Here is a 17029-nt window from a genome sequence, read left to right on the forward strand (position 1 = left end):
TCAAATGGCTGCCATGCGTCCCCTGACCCAGACATCTGTAGAGGTCAAGAGATTCAGGTAGCAAACTTGGTCTGGGCAGTTCAGTTACTGCCCTCATAAATGAATTGTTTTAACAAATCAGCTCTGGTCAATTAAACCTAACACTAGGCGTTGCATCACTCAGCAGGGGTTCCTGACATTAAGGCCAGAAGCACATGCAAGCCTCATAAAACAGGGATTTTAACATGGCATAGCAAATTTACAGTAATCCTTCCAGAAACTGCAGAGATGTCAGAATAATAAAACACAATGTTGTCTTTAACTACACACATTTCATTTATTTATATTTTCTTTTCTTTTCTCTCTCTCTCTTTTTTTTTCTTTTTGGAATCCTTTTAAAGCTGACTAAACGGCTCCTTAAAAAAAACAGTTGCCTGAAAATTACTGCTGGAAACAATTAATTTGGGTGTTTTTGAGGCTCGACCACAAACCAAAGTTGAAAATGCATATAGAGCTTCAATGGGCAGGGTTGTTTATTCTGGATCAGTAATGTTCAAGCATGAGGAAAAACAAAATTAACCCTTTCAGAGATTTGAGGCATCATTATCACAACTCTTGTAAACAGATGTTTACAGCATGGGCAAAAATACAAACATGTCTAACTGTTGAGAGACATTTAAGCCCACAAAACACATTCTTCAATATTTTAAGAAAAACAGAATGGTTTAACAGCAAAGATGGGAACTTGTGCTTTAAAAGTTTTAATCAATATCAAATCCACATCAGATTTACTTAATGTATGTTTGGAATAATATACTCTGAAACAACATAACACACAAAGCTTAGCAAAGTCTCTTTTCCCAAATTGGAAATCTCTTGGGGTATCACTTACTTCCACATGAATGTCTACTACCTGACATTTTCACTCTTTACTGGACCATCACTCACAGAAAAGACTGTGACGAATTAAGGTAAAAGGCTGCCACTTTGAAATTTTTAAATTAATCCTTTTTTGACCCTCTGTTTATTATTTGATTTACATATGTATTATTTACCTTTGTTTTTAGTTATACATAAGAAAAATTATGGACTACTTATTCTTGGAGCTTAAGTAAAGTTTTAGTTTAGTTTCTAAATTAAGCTACCCCAGATACATGAGTCAAAAGAGTCAGACCAAAAGGATGCAGTGATCATGGACAGAGGAGAACAAAATGGCAACACCCATATATTGAAATCCAGCACAATGAAGACAAGATAATAAATCTAGACATGTGGCAGTGAGGGGCATCGAATCATTAAGATACAAGAGGCATAAGGCTTGGAAAACTGAACAAATAACAGTGCCAGGGGAAGTCTGTGCAAATGGTAAATATGGCCTGATATTACTAGTTTATATCCACTGATGTTTCTGCTTTATATCAATGTAGAAAATAACATTGAAAAATTTGTTTTTTTTCTTATCATTACAGAGTTCTTTAAAAAAAAAAGTTGAAGAGTAGTATATTTTCATATAGACCTAGCAACATGAAAAAAGTGTTTTGGTGACACGGCTGACATTTTAAACAGCAGTGCAAAGGCAGTGTAACTATGTATGGACATTAACAGGTCTGCTACAAAATAATTGAAGCCTAGAATAATTTGTTTTCTAGACGCATGCAATGTTAAAGGTCATGTATGGTCGCCATTGTGCTATGCAAATATTCAACTTATTACTGGATGAGTCTGCTAAAAAATAAATGACAACTTATATTTAGTCATATTTTGTAGATGCACAATTATGTATTCAATAAAATTAACTATACCTTGTTTGAAATGTGCTTGTGTGAGAGGGTGAATTTTCTTTTCATATATTTTTGGAGGGACAGCTGATGCCTGTACAATGCTTCAGTAATCCCACAACTCAGGCTGCTAATGATTACACTGTAATGCAAGTTAGTCTATTTATATAGTACATTTCTCCCAAAAGGGCTAAATGCAACATCTCAGACTTAACCAAACTAACTATTGAAAAAGGGATGTTTCAGTTTCCCATCCCAATGTTACTAATTTTATTGACCTTGGAAAATACTAAAGGCTGAGTCAACTCTGCAAGGGTCTTATACCCAGTTGATATTAATATCATACATATCGCAGGAATGTGTAAGTAATTTCAACACAACCATGTTGAAATGCCCTGTTTGGTTAACCTATGCAGCAAACTCTTCTATGAAGCTTAACCCCTTAAGGACCAAACTTCTGGAATAAAATGGAATTATGACATGTCACACATGTCATGTGTCCTTAAGGGGTTAAAGGACCACTAAAGTCACCCGAGCCACTTCATCTCAGTGAAATGTTCTGGGTGCAGTGGTCCTTTAGTTTTAACCCTGCAATGAAATATTGCAGTTTTTTTTAGTAACTGCAATGTTTACATTGCAAGGATAAGTCCGCTTCTAGTGGCTCTCATACTGACAGTAACTAGAGGCGCTACTGCGTCACTGACCAAGCAAGACGAGGTGACATGATGTGGAAGCCCCCATAGGAAAGCATTGATTCAGTGTCTTTTTTCATGAGGATCAGGTCCCCAAAGTTTTTCTATGAGGAATATTGGAATTAACACCTCCATGAAGTTACGAGAGGCAGAGAGGCAAGCAGCGCTGAGGTAGTTTTTGTGCTGGAAAAGGGTAAGTAAAAACCTGTATATTATTACTTTTTTTTTTTTTTATCAGGCAGGGGGAGCAGCGGGACCTGTGTTTTACTAGGAACGGGGGCACTAAAGTGTTAGAAATTTAGGTTGGCATTCCAAACACTTTATTGTTTCCTTAAGGGGGGAAATGATACAACATGTTCTTTGCTTACTCCTTTCCTTTAAACTGTGTATGAGTTTCAGGGACTTAACAGAACTTGCGGGGGGTGGGGGAGGATTTCTGGACTTTGCATGGCTATGGTTTGTGTACTAACCACCAGTGGCTTTCATTCATTTATGCAAGCAGTTTCAACTGGATTTTAGCAAGAGACTGCAATGGAGCATACAGCTAGCTATATGGCAAATTTAGAAAAGCAAAGCATCTGCATTCAATTCCAAAGAAAAATTCTGCGTATGCATCTTAAAATGCATTTTTATAAACATATTTTATGGATTTTTTTCACAGCAAAATACATTCTTTTGGCATAATGTAAAGCATTAATTACCTTGCATGATGCTCTACAAGATGCATTGTCACAGTAAAGGTGCCTTGAACAAGGGAAGGTTGGAAACACCTGACCTGAAGGGCAAGTACAGCCAAATGTTCATTTTTGCATACAAAATTTAAAGGTATCAGGATGGTCCTACTCACATGGGGCATGCACTATCTGGATTTGACAGATAAAGGGTGTGTTGTGAAATGTGACATTATATATCCCTATAACCTCCACCTGTATAGCCTTCACAGCATAACAGACTCCACTGTCACCATTGACAACTGGTGTATGTTATGAAAGAACTCTCCGATATCGCCTGGTGATCACTTGTAAATGCCTCCTGGTACATCATATATTCTTCATGATCAGCCCCAGTCTACAAGGAAAAATCCCAGTAGGCATGTCGAGCCCTGCAGAAGATGTGAGACTGCAGGCCACTAGCCCATGTACAAACGCGCAATGCCAAGCTACAAAAAGGCCCTGGAAAATTCCTGTCTGCTGCCTCATCCATGCACTTCTGTGCCAATAAATATTCAAACAAACCTCCAGCTATTGCAACCCCAGAAGAATGGATGTGATGCTGCAGTCCACAAATCATGTATGCTGGTGGTCCGAAGACACCAGCCTTTCCATAGACCGCGGTGTACTTTTAAGTAAAATTTAAAACACAATTTTCAATGACAGATGCAGGAGATCTACTGTCTGTATTCTTAAAGGACAGCTGTCACCTCAAAACTATTTTTAATATAAGAATCAATTCATCAAGTTTTAAATGAAAATAGATTCTTTGTTAAATGAAGTATATGTAAAAAAAATGAGAAAACACATCCTTACCTTTAGTTTAGGACAGGATCCTTCACAACATACATGCACCTTGGGTCAGACAGTGTTTGAAAACAGTTCATCTCTATAGTCGTTCCTGCGTGAGTGTGCAGGGAGTGAAGCAGGGAAAATCAATAGCAGTATATGGTATAATTCAAGATAATTATATTAGGGTTTTTTTCTGCAAAATTAAACAATTAATATTCTTTGGTATTCTTCCGTTTACTTGTCATTTCTTATAAAAGCCTGATTGTCATTACTGACAACAACAAAACAATGTATTTGGTTTTTCAAATATTTGAAGCATCAAGTGCATTTCTAGCATTCTGTCAATGTAAAGAACACATATGAAAATACTGAGTTATAAATTATAACGTCAACATTTGCAAAAAAAATAAATGTATAACAATGTATAAATTAAAATTATATATGAAAAGACTTTAGCATTTTTTGTGCCTGACATAAAATATTTTTGCTACTGCGCACATAAGAAACTCTAAATAATAAATGATCATTTCTTTATTGCTTCAGACATCTGCACCACAGGTGTTATGAGCATGTTGTGAATATCCTACACAGAAAACCAAAATGCATATATTTAGCATAATGATATTACCAATGATATGCTTGATATTTTGCTTCTTGCTTGTTTAAACAAATCCTGAAAGCTACTCACTTGTGTTCCATCAAAAACTCTTGAGACATGCTACAAACTGTTTTAAACAGGGCTTCCGATATGAAGCCCATAGGCAACATTCAGAACGAAACATGTCACCATTAAATCATTACTTTTAACTGGTTTATATTGATATTGGAAGAAATGAAAATCATGACTAGTAAAGGGACCCTATAGTCACCAGAACAACTGCAGCTTAAAGTAGTTGTTCTGTTTTTTTTGCAGTAAACACTGTCTTTTCAGACAAAATGCAGTGTTAACATCACAGGACTTGATTCTTGACATGAAGCAAAACACACTCAAAATGTGTTTTTTAAGTGTATATTAACTCAACTTTGAGTTAATCCGAGGATGTGAAGAAAAAAAAGAAGAAATCTTACCCCCAGTCAGTCTAACAGTAATGATAAATGAAACAAAGCTCATTGGCCTTGCCAGTTGTCTGCAAACTGCATATGTAATTTTCCAGAGTAGTTCAGAGTGAAGGAAACTCAGATTTGTAGAATTTCCATCCAAAGGAGTTCATGAGGTGAATTCTAGCTGAAAGTAACAAGGACTCTCTCGAGGAAAGTTATGCACACTTCATCTACTTCCCGTATACATTTAATAACAATTTGGATAGTTAAGTGTAAAAACTGACACTACATTTCCTAATAAGATTGGACCTTCTAATTAGTTAATCAAATAACCTGCTTAAAGGATTGCGCCAAACTAAAAGCAGTGTTTTAAGAAAAAAAATGTTTCACTTTCTAATAAAACATAAACTTAAAGGAACACTATAGGGTCAGGAACCCAAACATGTGTTCCTGACCCTATAGTGTTAAATCCACCATTTAGGTGGCTTGCCCCCCCTCAGCCCTCTTAAAAAGAATTAAAACTCACCTTATTTTCAGCGCTGAGCGGGCCCACCGGCACTGGCCCCGCCTCCGATCAGCCACCTTGATGACATCATCATCATCATCACCCGTAGGGAAAGCTTTGGATTGGCTAAAATCGGCAAGGAGGCGGGATGGGGCAGGGCCAAACATAATTTTGGCCAATCAGCACTTCTTCATAGAGATGCATTGAATCAATTCAAAATTCAACATCCCCATGCAGAGCGTGGAGATTCTGAATGGCAGTGCTGCCTACTTGGAGGTGTCCCTAGGGGCAATGTAAACACTGACTTTTCATGAACATGCCTGAAGGCAATGATTATACTCACCAGAACAACTGCCTTAAGCTGTAGTTGTTGTCGTGACTATAGTGTCCCTTTAACTCTGTTCCAGGAAAGACGCCATGTTCTCCCCTCAGCTTGATCCTCCTCCATGTTACTCCCTCTGCAGGAGGGGCCAGGGGGGAGAATATCCTGTGTGCGGCATGGGGATGAGGGCACCACTGGACACCAGTCGCCAGCATGCAGTGTTGACATTTGTACAATACAGTATGCACAGAATTGATATTAGTTAGCCTTGGACTCTTGTTGTGGGCTAGCTAATCAGGCGCTGGTGACCCTGCTGGAGGTGCAGTAGAGACACCAAGCACCAAGGCCATTTCAAATTACTGAAGTGCTCATGCTGCTTGTATTAACCTTTTAACATTTTTACCTGTATATTACCAATTAGTTTGCATTATTAGGTAGGTACATTAACACTTCCACATTAGTAAAGCTGTTATATCTACATACTAAAAGTGCCAGTTTATTTCTATTGTCTTGTAAGAAAAAACTAAACTGATGTTCACAAGACAAGAGTATGGAATCTACACATAAAATATTATTTTGTAAGTAGTTTATCAGCAAAATGCCAGAATAGCAGATTTGGGAAAAATATCTCCAACTAGAGGTGAGCTGAAGATATTGCTGAAGGCTAGTTCTGCTGTTGGACTGTTTCTACATTAGTTGTCAACGCACCATATCTCATTGTTTAGTAAATAAACCCAATTACATAAAATTATAACAAACAGTAGTTTTGTGTCTAGGTATGACATTCAATTCAAATAATGTTTTCTTTTTTAGAACAGACAGAAAACTTTGTTTTAGAAAACTCTAAAACAATACATACTTAGGACAATAAATAGGCACTGAGTCAAGTACTATTCCACACTAAATTCAGTGTGCTGATTTGTAAAGAGGTGAAATGCTTGTACGTATTTTAATCACAATGGACACCAATGAATTGTTCCTGCTGATTGCTTCACATTTAAAAACCTGCCCTAGAAAAAAGTACACTCGTTACCTTAGAAAGTGATCCTTCAGTATCTGAAAAGCTGGCTATTACGAACATAAAAATTCAAAGGCAATGCTTCATATAATGTATTGTTTCTGTACAATGACTGCTGGTCATAATGATTAAAGAATATATTTTACAGTGCTCTTGCCTCTAAATGAAATGAAAGCACTTCCATTGTTGAAAGATGGCTCATTCATTAGCTGTTCAAGCCGAATTGCAATTTTTTGGGTGCAGTACCTCCATCTGTTGGTGTTTGCTATTATCTCTCAAGCCCTCTTCAATAAATCAAGCCGGGATTTAGAAAAACGCTGGGCAGTGACAGCACAAACCAGCTCCTAACTGAATCATAGTCACCCAGTAACTTGGCACACATTTAACCAGCCAGAAACAGTTAATGATAACGATCCCCCATCTCCACCAAAATAAATAAATAAATAATAATAATAATAATAATAATAATAATTTAATTGTCTTTAAATGCTGCATTTGGTGGGTAATATCAATTTGAAAGCAGTCATTTTTTTCCAAAAACGAATTATTCTAATACAAAACAAATACAGTGGATATGTACTACGCACAAAAAGGGTGTATTAGAGCGACCCTAGTGTGAAAATCAGTCATCTATAATTAGAATTATGTTTTAAAAGTCTTACTTTTTTAATTTTTAATAAAGTCTATTTGTACTATTTTACTTTATTAGGTGCTTAGATGAAAAATGCATTTACCTACGAATATAGAGGTCTCACAAAATACTTATACGATCAAGCAGCCAAGTCTGGTCAGCAGACACTTAGAGGAGCTTCCTCCTTACATTAATTTTTTAAAGATGTCCCATTCAGCATCATCAAACAGAGCACAATGATGCAGATGATGCAGAACAGAGCAAATACTTTTCAGAGAGAAGCATTGGCTTCAATGCTTCTTTACAAGAAACATTGCTTTGGCAATTGACGCACATGCACAATGAGTCCTCAATGTTTTTGATTGGACAAAAGTAATCAGGATTGATGATTTCACTGGAGAAAGTTTTACTGCTGCAAGAAGTCTGTCACAGTGCTCGGTAATAGTTAGATTTTAATTATTAAAAAAACTAATCTGAGGGGGTGGGGGCAGTAATCTAAACTTGTTAGAATCACATTCAATTAAAAATATATACATTTTATTTAATAGGGAATACCTTTAATCCAGGTATGTTAGAAGGAATTCCAGACCAATAATATGTTTGTTTTTTTCTTCTTCTTTGTATTACAGTTAATTCTAACCTCTATATACTTCCTAGAAAACATTATCTTCCTGATGTTGCCATATACTCAAAATCATAAATGCTAATTTCAGTAGGAGAGATTTGTTTTTAGAACAGATACTGTTTGAAAATTTCAAATATGGCGTCTAGTAATATATCCTGCTGTTAGAAAATATAACAAAATATTACCAAAGGTTATCAAATACTAGCTAGAGCTTGGTTCCTGGCCTTTTTGGAAACTGGCTATATAATCCTTTCGTACATGGAGCATTCAGTTGTAAAGGTACGACTGGTAAAATTTCCCCCTGTTATAAAAATGTGAGCTTCCGTTATATATATATGTGGCATGCAAGACTATTTTTGTTGCCGTATTCAGGGCTGCATGCATTTTTCCAATAGTGGAAGCGTGGAGCCACAAAGCAGAGGCTGATAACAGCTTTTTATTCCCTAGCAGGATGCGGGTGCCAAGCTACCCCCAATGACAGCTGGGCCCTGTGCGTCTTACAGTTGCCACTCAGTCTGCCACATGGCCCAGGGAGCAGTGGGACTGTAAAGATGAGACTCCTTGACTCTAGGAGAAAAAAGAAAAGAAAAAAAAAATCTCATCTATACACACAACAGTTCACCTTCCAGACTGTGCTAAATTTTCAACATTTAAGACCAGACTTAATATACATATCACCTTTTAACTGGCCATGCACCAGTCAGTAATTGTCATCATATAAGTTAATTTATAAGTATATACTAATTATGGCAATTTATCAGTGACACCACAAAAAGAGTATACTGGTTTATACCATTCTAGACTAAAAACCAGTGTTTTGGCATATTAATTGCTACTGATCATGTGTTTAACCATTAAAGTGGCTTGTAGGTCCATTCAGGTAAAATCACTGACGCATAAACCTTTCCCTTTAGAAGGCACTATACTGCTTCACAGCTTGTGTCCCCCGTCTGTCCCTTTTTAACAAATCCCTCCTGAGAGCCAAGATCCTCACCTACTGTCACCATCTGTATCCTGCATACTGCTGTGTGGACTCAGATAATGTTACCTCCTGTTTTAACATGATGAAAAAAGAACAAGATACATTTGTGACAGACAGGATTTTATGCGTCTTCTGAAGAAATCACCAAATTTTGCTGACCCGTTGGAACTATAAAAAAAATAAAGTTGTTGGTTCTACTGTACCTGGCCACTTGCATTCACACTTTCACACTAGCCTCTATATGAGACATCAAAGGTTTCAGAAGTAAAATTCCCACGTATTGTCTAACATGTGACAAATTTACAGCCTGCCATCATTTACTTTTAAGTTTACAATGTATTTCCTTTATATACTTTACATTTTGCCAGTATCAGATAGGCTTGACTTTCTTTTCCTATATATGACAGATGGTTGAGCAATGTTGAGCGCAGTCCTTTTGTAATTTGAGGGTTAACATTAGCACTTTTTAACATTTTTATGGGGTGGGTAGGCTATTCTAACACTATTGAGCAAAACCCATTTAGAACAATACAATGTGCAAAGTTGTCAAGATGACAAGAGGCCAGACAGGAGCATCTTGACCACAGACTTCTACTTATTTAGTCCTGAAAGCCAGTAGCCCATGTTTGCCCAATGTGGAGAATTATCTGTGAGACTCTGGAAAGCATGCAATTTGAAAATGTTACTTCAGACTTCAATGGTCTTGCAGAATTTACTAATAAATCTAAAACTTATATCTAGTTCTCTGATATCTTTAATAAAATGCAGACTGTGGTTTATAGCATTGCCAGGACTGATATTTCAGTTATCTCTTGGTTTCCTGCATTCCCCTCAGAGCACTTCCAGACTTTAGAAATTGCATAGTTTGTAATCCGTTTGGAGTGCCATGGTAACATTTTTAAAGTGTGTCTTTAGACTTAATCACTGTGAAATCAAGTGCAAATCGTGGTCCCTCGGTTACACCAGACAGTGACAAAGCTTTGCACAGAAAATAAGGTACTAAAGAGTTATACTTTTTTATCCATTTCAAGCTCCAATTCATATATTCATGCTTTTTGGGAGTGAAATTAATATATTTTCATTATTGAATATGTTGTTTTTTTATTACTCTATATCTATAATTTTATTAAATCTGTGAATAAAGGAGAGTATGTGTTTGGTTATGTCCTAAATAACATAGAATACCCTCCTTGAAACAGACACGACACGGTCTGCTGAATAAGGATAGTTGTACCCCCACAGACAGTCATATGGATAGCGGATATAATCCTTTGAATTTATGTGATAGAACTGGTTAACCGTAATACTAGATATTAAACAGCTTTTGATTTTAGCTTGTCAATTTTTTTTTTATTCAAAATTTTTTATTTCATTCCTTTTATTTTCTTTGTTTCTATTGCTTGTTTTATTTTATATATGTACTGGGTTTTCCATATTAAAAGTGGTAAGTATTTTATACAAACACAGTTCTAGACTTTGGCCCGAACTTTCATGTGAAAAAGATTTAAAGAGATGCAGGTTCAGATATGCTTGCTTCCTTTCTTAGGCAGATAGTAAAACATATGCTTTAAAGCATAAATAAATTCCCAACAGGCAATATCTGTAACCTGTCACCTCTAACTGTTTTCTAAAGGTACCTTCCAAGCAAATCAGGATGATTACCCTCACAAAGCTTTCTACATGTGCTATAGTCATTTGGTAACAATAGCACCAGCAACGAAATCAGTATTTTTTCTGGAGGTACAAAGAATGCTATTATTTGGTTCATGAAGCATATTTCAATAACGGAACATGATCAAACTCGCCATAGAAAATAATACAGATGTAGGTAGTAAATGTGTGGATTTGTAGATATACAGAAATATATAAAGTAAGAAATAGAGACAGATTATAGAAAAAAAGAGATGTAGAAATTGCAGGAAAAATAGAGAGACAAACAGGAATTTAAGACTGTAGTTCTCCTGCAACAAACAAGTAATGCAGCTTTCATTCTGTGATTGTCAAAAACTTTACAATTTGCCCACTGCATTGCGGATGCCAACCAACGAATCAAAGGCATTCAGAATCTAGACAAAGAGGAGCTGATGCCAACCTCGGTGCCACTGGCAACCATTATTGGCATCATGCAGATTTTGTCTTTTTTTTCCGTACTCTTGGCACTTGACAAACAAAATGGCGGATCTTGAAGAATCAGTCCACAGGAGAAGAGGAGAAAAAAATAAGCTGCAGGGCAGAGCCACAATCCTGAAAAAAGGAAGATTTTGCTGGGTTTTATAAGACAGGGATGCTTCAGGCTACATGAGGACTGGAAAAAAAAAGTATCACGAGGATTAAACTAGCCTGCAATGGTTTTAGAAGAGATAAAATGATTTTGACAAAGAAGTAGATATACATAAAATAATAATTACACTGTTACTTTGAATACCTTGCTGCTTTTATGAGACATGAAATATTTGGGGGGGGGGTGTTTTGGCTCTACACCTGCTTTTCCCCCCAGATAATCTAAACTGAAAATAAACATTCAGAGTTTAACCCTTTCAGTGCTGGAAGGCCTTTGCCAAAAATGTTCTGTATCCATTAAAACGAACTGAGAGAGTTAATATTGGGGCAAGGTCAATTGCAGAAAAGAAAAATATGCTCCAGCACCATGATTACAAAATAGCCCCTGCATATATTGGGTAGCCTAAATCCGCGGGCGTAGATTATTGACTTTGCTATTTCTGGAAATTGTCAATATATTGAGGCATCGCTCAACACTGCAATGCGGATGCCAACCGACGAATCACGGGCCTTCTGAGCAAAACAAAGAGGGGCTCATGCCAATCTAATGCCAGTGCCAACCAACACTGGCATTCAAGCAAGCCTTCCCTTTCTCTTTCTGTGTATGCAATCATTATAAAAAAAGAAAAAGCTTTGCTTCTTCCATTCATGCTATATCCATGCCTTAAAATAAATAAATAATTTAAAATGTACGTTTATAATGCAGATTTATTTTTAAAAGTTACAAAAAAAGACAGCAATATGCTAAAAAAAATATTAGTGGCATCTAAAAAAATATATAGAATTTGACCTCCAGCACAATTTTATAAAGTCAATGCAAAAAAGAAACAAAACAAAATCACTTCTAACACAATACTACATGTTGTTGTTTTTTTGCTTGTTTAGTTTGGGTTTTTTTTTGTTTGTTTTTTTTTGCAGTACCAGCAAATATGTACAAAATAATGTACAGTTATTCTTTGCCTCATATACATTGTATGGAGTTCTGGACAGAGCTAGCATTATAAGAATATTTTACTGCTGATACAAATGCCATCTCATAGATCTTTGTGTGAATGTAAAGAGGAAGGTAATGAGGAAGTGAGATGCCATATGCATTTCCAAATGCTTTCCATAGATTATTTTATGATACATAAAATATGGTTTAATGTCGTTGTTGTGTTGACTTTTTGAAATTAACACACCAACTGGCCACACCATTTCTGTAGATAGATAGATAGATAGATAGATAGACCTGAAAGTTTCAAAAGAATGATAGAATATCCAACTGACTAAGGGTCTTGGGAGTATTCCGATGTACACAATTGTACTGCAAGTGAAGCTCTATGTTAACAATGTATATTGTACATCTGAGGTTAAATTAGATTATTATTGCACGTTTCATTGTACACTATATTTTTAATCAGTTAAGAGAAGCTGCTTTATTTTTCATACACTAACTTTCCCCTTTGGTTAAGATAAATTCTCTTACTGGTGTTTTTTTTTTTTTTTGTAATTTATCATTTAAAATCCAAAAAGTATTTGAAACAAAATCAATGCACAGGAAGGCAGAACTACTGTAAAACGCTAACATATACAATTAAGAAGGGCTCAGGGAAATTGGTTTAAAATTAACCATATTGAAATTCTGGTACTGGGATAAAATAGCTCCCAATGGTGACTTTATGGAAAAAGAATAAAATTTCACACAGTTTTTACATACGGCTGTCCCTTAATTAAAGAATACTTTCTTTAAGTGCTAGGCTGTGCTTGTCTAAGTAATTGCAACACTTTGAGAGTGTATCAGTCCCTTCACCTTCTACCAGAGGTATATTTAACCTTCACTAATCATCTATGAATGAGATGTACATTTCTATTGTATTATAATCAAAAGCATTATTATCCAGGGTTAAGATTCCTATTCGAAGAATGCACATAATGAATAATAGAATGTGGCCGAGTCCTCAACTTTGTAAAACAGCAAAAATACATTAAAATAAAAACTGGAAGAAAAAACTCCTACACCTTGTGGTTTGTGGGGAAAACTGATAGTGGATTTACTGTTGATGGGAGTTATGGTTTGAGTGAGTGTCAATGCTTGCCTCTTGTTACTGTTAGCAATCTTGTAACAGTACCCACCAAATAGGCCCTCTTCTCCAACCTATGGAGCGAGCAGTACAACACATATACAAAGGCCATGTACAAATTAGTCAAGTGCATATAGTGCTCTGAAAAATAATTTAAAATAACAAGAGCAAAAAAGCCTTCAGAAGACAGGCAACATCTGTGTAATTTATAAAACTTATTAATAAAAATTACTTTTAGCAAATTTCATACATGCGATATACCTACCAAAAAGGATTTTTCGCTATTTCTATATTTTCCCCAACTGTGCCTCTCAAGAGTGCTGTTCTGTGTATCTACCACCCTTTCAGTTATCTTCTGACTTCCTAGGAAAGTCTTTTTCAGGCCATCTTTTCTTGCCAGTCAGACATGTGAAAGGATTTAGCAGACGACACGAACTAGTTTGTGAAATCCTTTCACATGCCGGATTGTCTCTTGTCACTTGTAACAATGCCTACATCGGCAGCAAACAATGAGTTAAACAAAATTTGAGAACCGCCTAGGTTATTTCAGGTCCTCCGCCTCACCACTTTGTGATCGTGTTACAAGAAACAAAACCTCAAGCACCAAGAGTTAAGCTTTTAATTTAGAAAGCTTTACCTGAACTGACAATGTGTCTGCAGAATGAGAATCGCTTTGCTTTGTAGAAGAACCAGCAACACTAAAGGCGGCCTTGAATTTATCTGCTATTACAAAAAAAAAAAAAACCTTTACCATTGAAAAACACTACTGTAAAACTATTCAACCATGTCAATAGACTAATAATCACAGCAAGTCAGCCAAGCGTGACTAATCACACCAAGAGACACTTTTCCAAGAGGGGGGCGAAAGTTAGGATACTCAAAAAGCAAGGTGCGGCAATTTCACTCACATCATGTAAGTCAAATTCCATTTAATCAACAGCATTCTTAATCAGGAGAACCAGGAATAAAAAAAATAAAAAAAAATTTGTCAACAAAGCCTAGACCAGGAACTGAATAAAAATTGGAAGAGTTAAAAAAAAATCCCAATGGATTTATTAGCAGCCAATCAGGGCATGTGTCAAGACTGAAGCACAGCTGTAAATGGACTGGCGAACAATTATAAATCACTTTTACTAGCCATGTGTGCTCCTCTTCCAGTTGGCTAAATCTGTAACTGAGTATCCCCATAAATGTCAACAACTTCCACATGATACCAGTTTAGTTTTCTCAGGATCAGTAGAATACTTGTCCCCTGGTTACCTAGGGGTATATTCACTAAACACTAAACTCTTGTGATTATACAACCATATTGCAAAATTATTTCTAAATTAGCTAGCTGAGTTGCCAATACATACTTTGGCCTAAATTTTGCGTCCGGTTGTTTATTCACCACTATTAGTGTTTACTAAATAGATTCCATAAACCAGGAGCCTGACTTTAGTTATATAACCATTTTCAGGAAGAACTTTTTTTCTTTAATTATACAAAAATCCCCACCTAAGCCCCCCCATCCCTCCCCCCCCCCCAAAAAAAATACCGGTAAGTAAAATGCATTCAACTGGAAACACAACAGAAAATTCACTCTGTCTGAGTTATTATATGGAGCCCAAATAATAATATACCTTGGTGGTGTATTACCTCAGTACAATAATACTGGAGTTGGACAGATTTCTCTAATTGGACTGAAATGTCTCCTATTTATTGTACCTTAACACATTAGTTCATCTATACAGTGAGTCATAATCTGGATACATGACAATGTTCCATATAAATATGGTCACAAAAAGTTCTTATTAGCACACATTCTCCTGCAATAAAAGTTTTTTTTGTGTGTTTTTTTGTTTCAATCTCATTTCAACAAATACTGACATTAAATTCAGTTACAGTATGCCTCAATGTTACAGTTTGCATCAAACCCACTGAGAAATCATTTCATGTACAACAGTTTTTTTAAAGTAATTAAATAGCTCGGAACCATTCCTCTAGCCTCCATAAAAACCTTAAAAAATTGCAAGGTACCTTTAGAATTAATTTTTTACATAAACAATATCTACGTGCATGCATTAATGGCAAATTAGCACTTTATTTTCGACAATACTTGTTCTGGTGTAGAAAATGTTTCGGGGCCTATTTACTTATATGTGTAATAGTGAGTTAACAACCAATATATGAAAAATGGCTGAGCTGGGAAAAAAAATCCAATCTATGCAAGGACAGTGATATATTACTAGAATTTTTTTCTATGTATCAAATCACAATAACTGTCAGTTTAAGGTACAAATCATATTGATACGGTTATATTTTTCTGTATACTGTCAGGTTGTTTCTGAATATATCTAATAACACCAACATACCTATAATTTCTAAGACAATTTTTTTAGTGTGCAAGATTCTCACAGGAGTGATAGTTATCTGACTAGGCCATTGGCAAATTATTGATATAATATATATATGTATATATATATATATATTTGCTTGTAAATGTATACACATGTTTTAAGTTCAAAACATTTACTTATTATTCAAGCAGATAGATATTTGGAGTGCTTTAGTTGGCTATGTCAAATAATGTATATGATGTGTTTTCACCAAACCCCAAACTTCCTGGCTCAATTTTCAGAATAATATGTTTGCACAGGTGGGATACTTGGATCTTACCTTGGTCCTGTACATAATACGCCAAGAATAAATCAAGTTCCTTGACAGAAACGGTTATATGATGTGGCTGGACGCAAAGTGCTGGGTTGGTGCAGTGTGGCGATTTGACAAGCCGTTCCCCGTCTGTACTTTCCAGGGGAATGCCTTTAAAGAGGATGACCATGACTAGATCCAGACGCCAGACCTTGTCGGCCTGCCGCAGGCAGTCGATCCTCCTAATTTTGCCCTTCTGGTCTGGGTTGGACAGCACACAGCAGGGGTGCTTCTTGCCCGTCACAGTTAGCACAAAATCCTCCCGGTACTCCTGGCGGATATCTTTGCGCAGCTTGGCCAAGAGCCTGGACGCCCATTTCTGTTTGATTTCTGGCTTCTCACTTAAAAGCTCGTCCTTTACTGCCCTCTCTTCATCCTTTGACATTCGCTTCTCGTGTTTTTTAAAGTACTTGCGCTTACGGGCTTGAAGGTTGAACCAGGTATAGGCAATTGCACGAACATGTGGAAGAAGTGCCTCGATGAATGGATGGAACTCATCCTGTTGAAAATAAAAAATAGTAGATTAAACAAATATAATTTTCTCATATTCATATTAAAAACTATACACTCAGAAATGAAATATACAAATGGGAAAATATTTTTTGTGTTTGTGTGTATGTTTATACGGAGAGATCAACACATCTAGACAGATAGCTAGATAAATAGATATTTATTAATATATATATTTAAGCAATAAGACAGTCCCACATACTCACATACAAATATACACATATACATAATTTTGTCATGCACAGACATGCATCAATATATCTGCAGAAACCTTTATGAGCGGATGCTTAATATCTGCAATGAGAATGCAAAATGTGTTTTGCCAACAATAATTATCCTCAGTAGTAATACCAGGCAATCATTTAATATGTATGCCAATGTAAATGCCATGCAAGGTGAATGCATTGCAA

The 17029-nt window shown here is 36.1% G+C and overlaps 1 protein-coding gene across 7 annotated transcripts in view; it reads right to left on the reverse strand.

The window, feature by feature from the left end:
• Positions 1–17029, reverse strand: part of NFIB (nuclear factor I B) — a 414175-nt gene that overhangs the window by 203549 nt on the left and 193597 nt on the right. For all 7 annotated transcript variants that reach the window (XM_063455150.1, XM_063455155.1, XM_063455153.1 and 4 more), the window contains exon 2: positions 16077–16608. In XM_063455150.1, coding sequence (XP_063311220.1) covers positions 16077–16608 — 532 coding nt within the window. The remainder of the gene's footprint in view (positions 1–16076; positions 16609–17029) is intronic.

The sequence above is a fragment of the Pelobates fuscus genome, chromosome 5 (genome assembly GCF_036172605.1).
Source record: "Pelobates fuscus isolate aPelFus1 chromosome 5, aPelFus1.pri, whole genome shotgun sequence".
In the NCBI taxonomy this organism is placed as follows: Eukaryota; Metazoa; Chordata; class Amphibia; order Anura; family Pelobatidae; genus Pelobates; species Pelobates fuscus.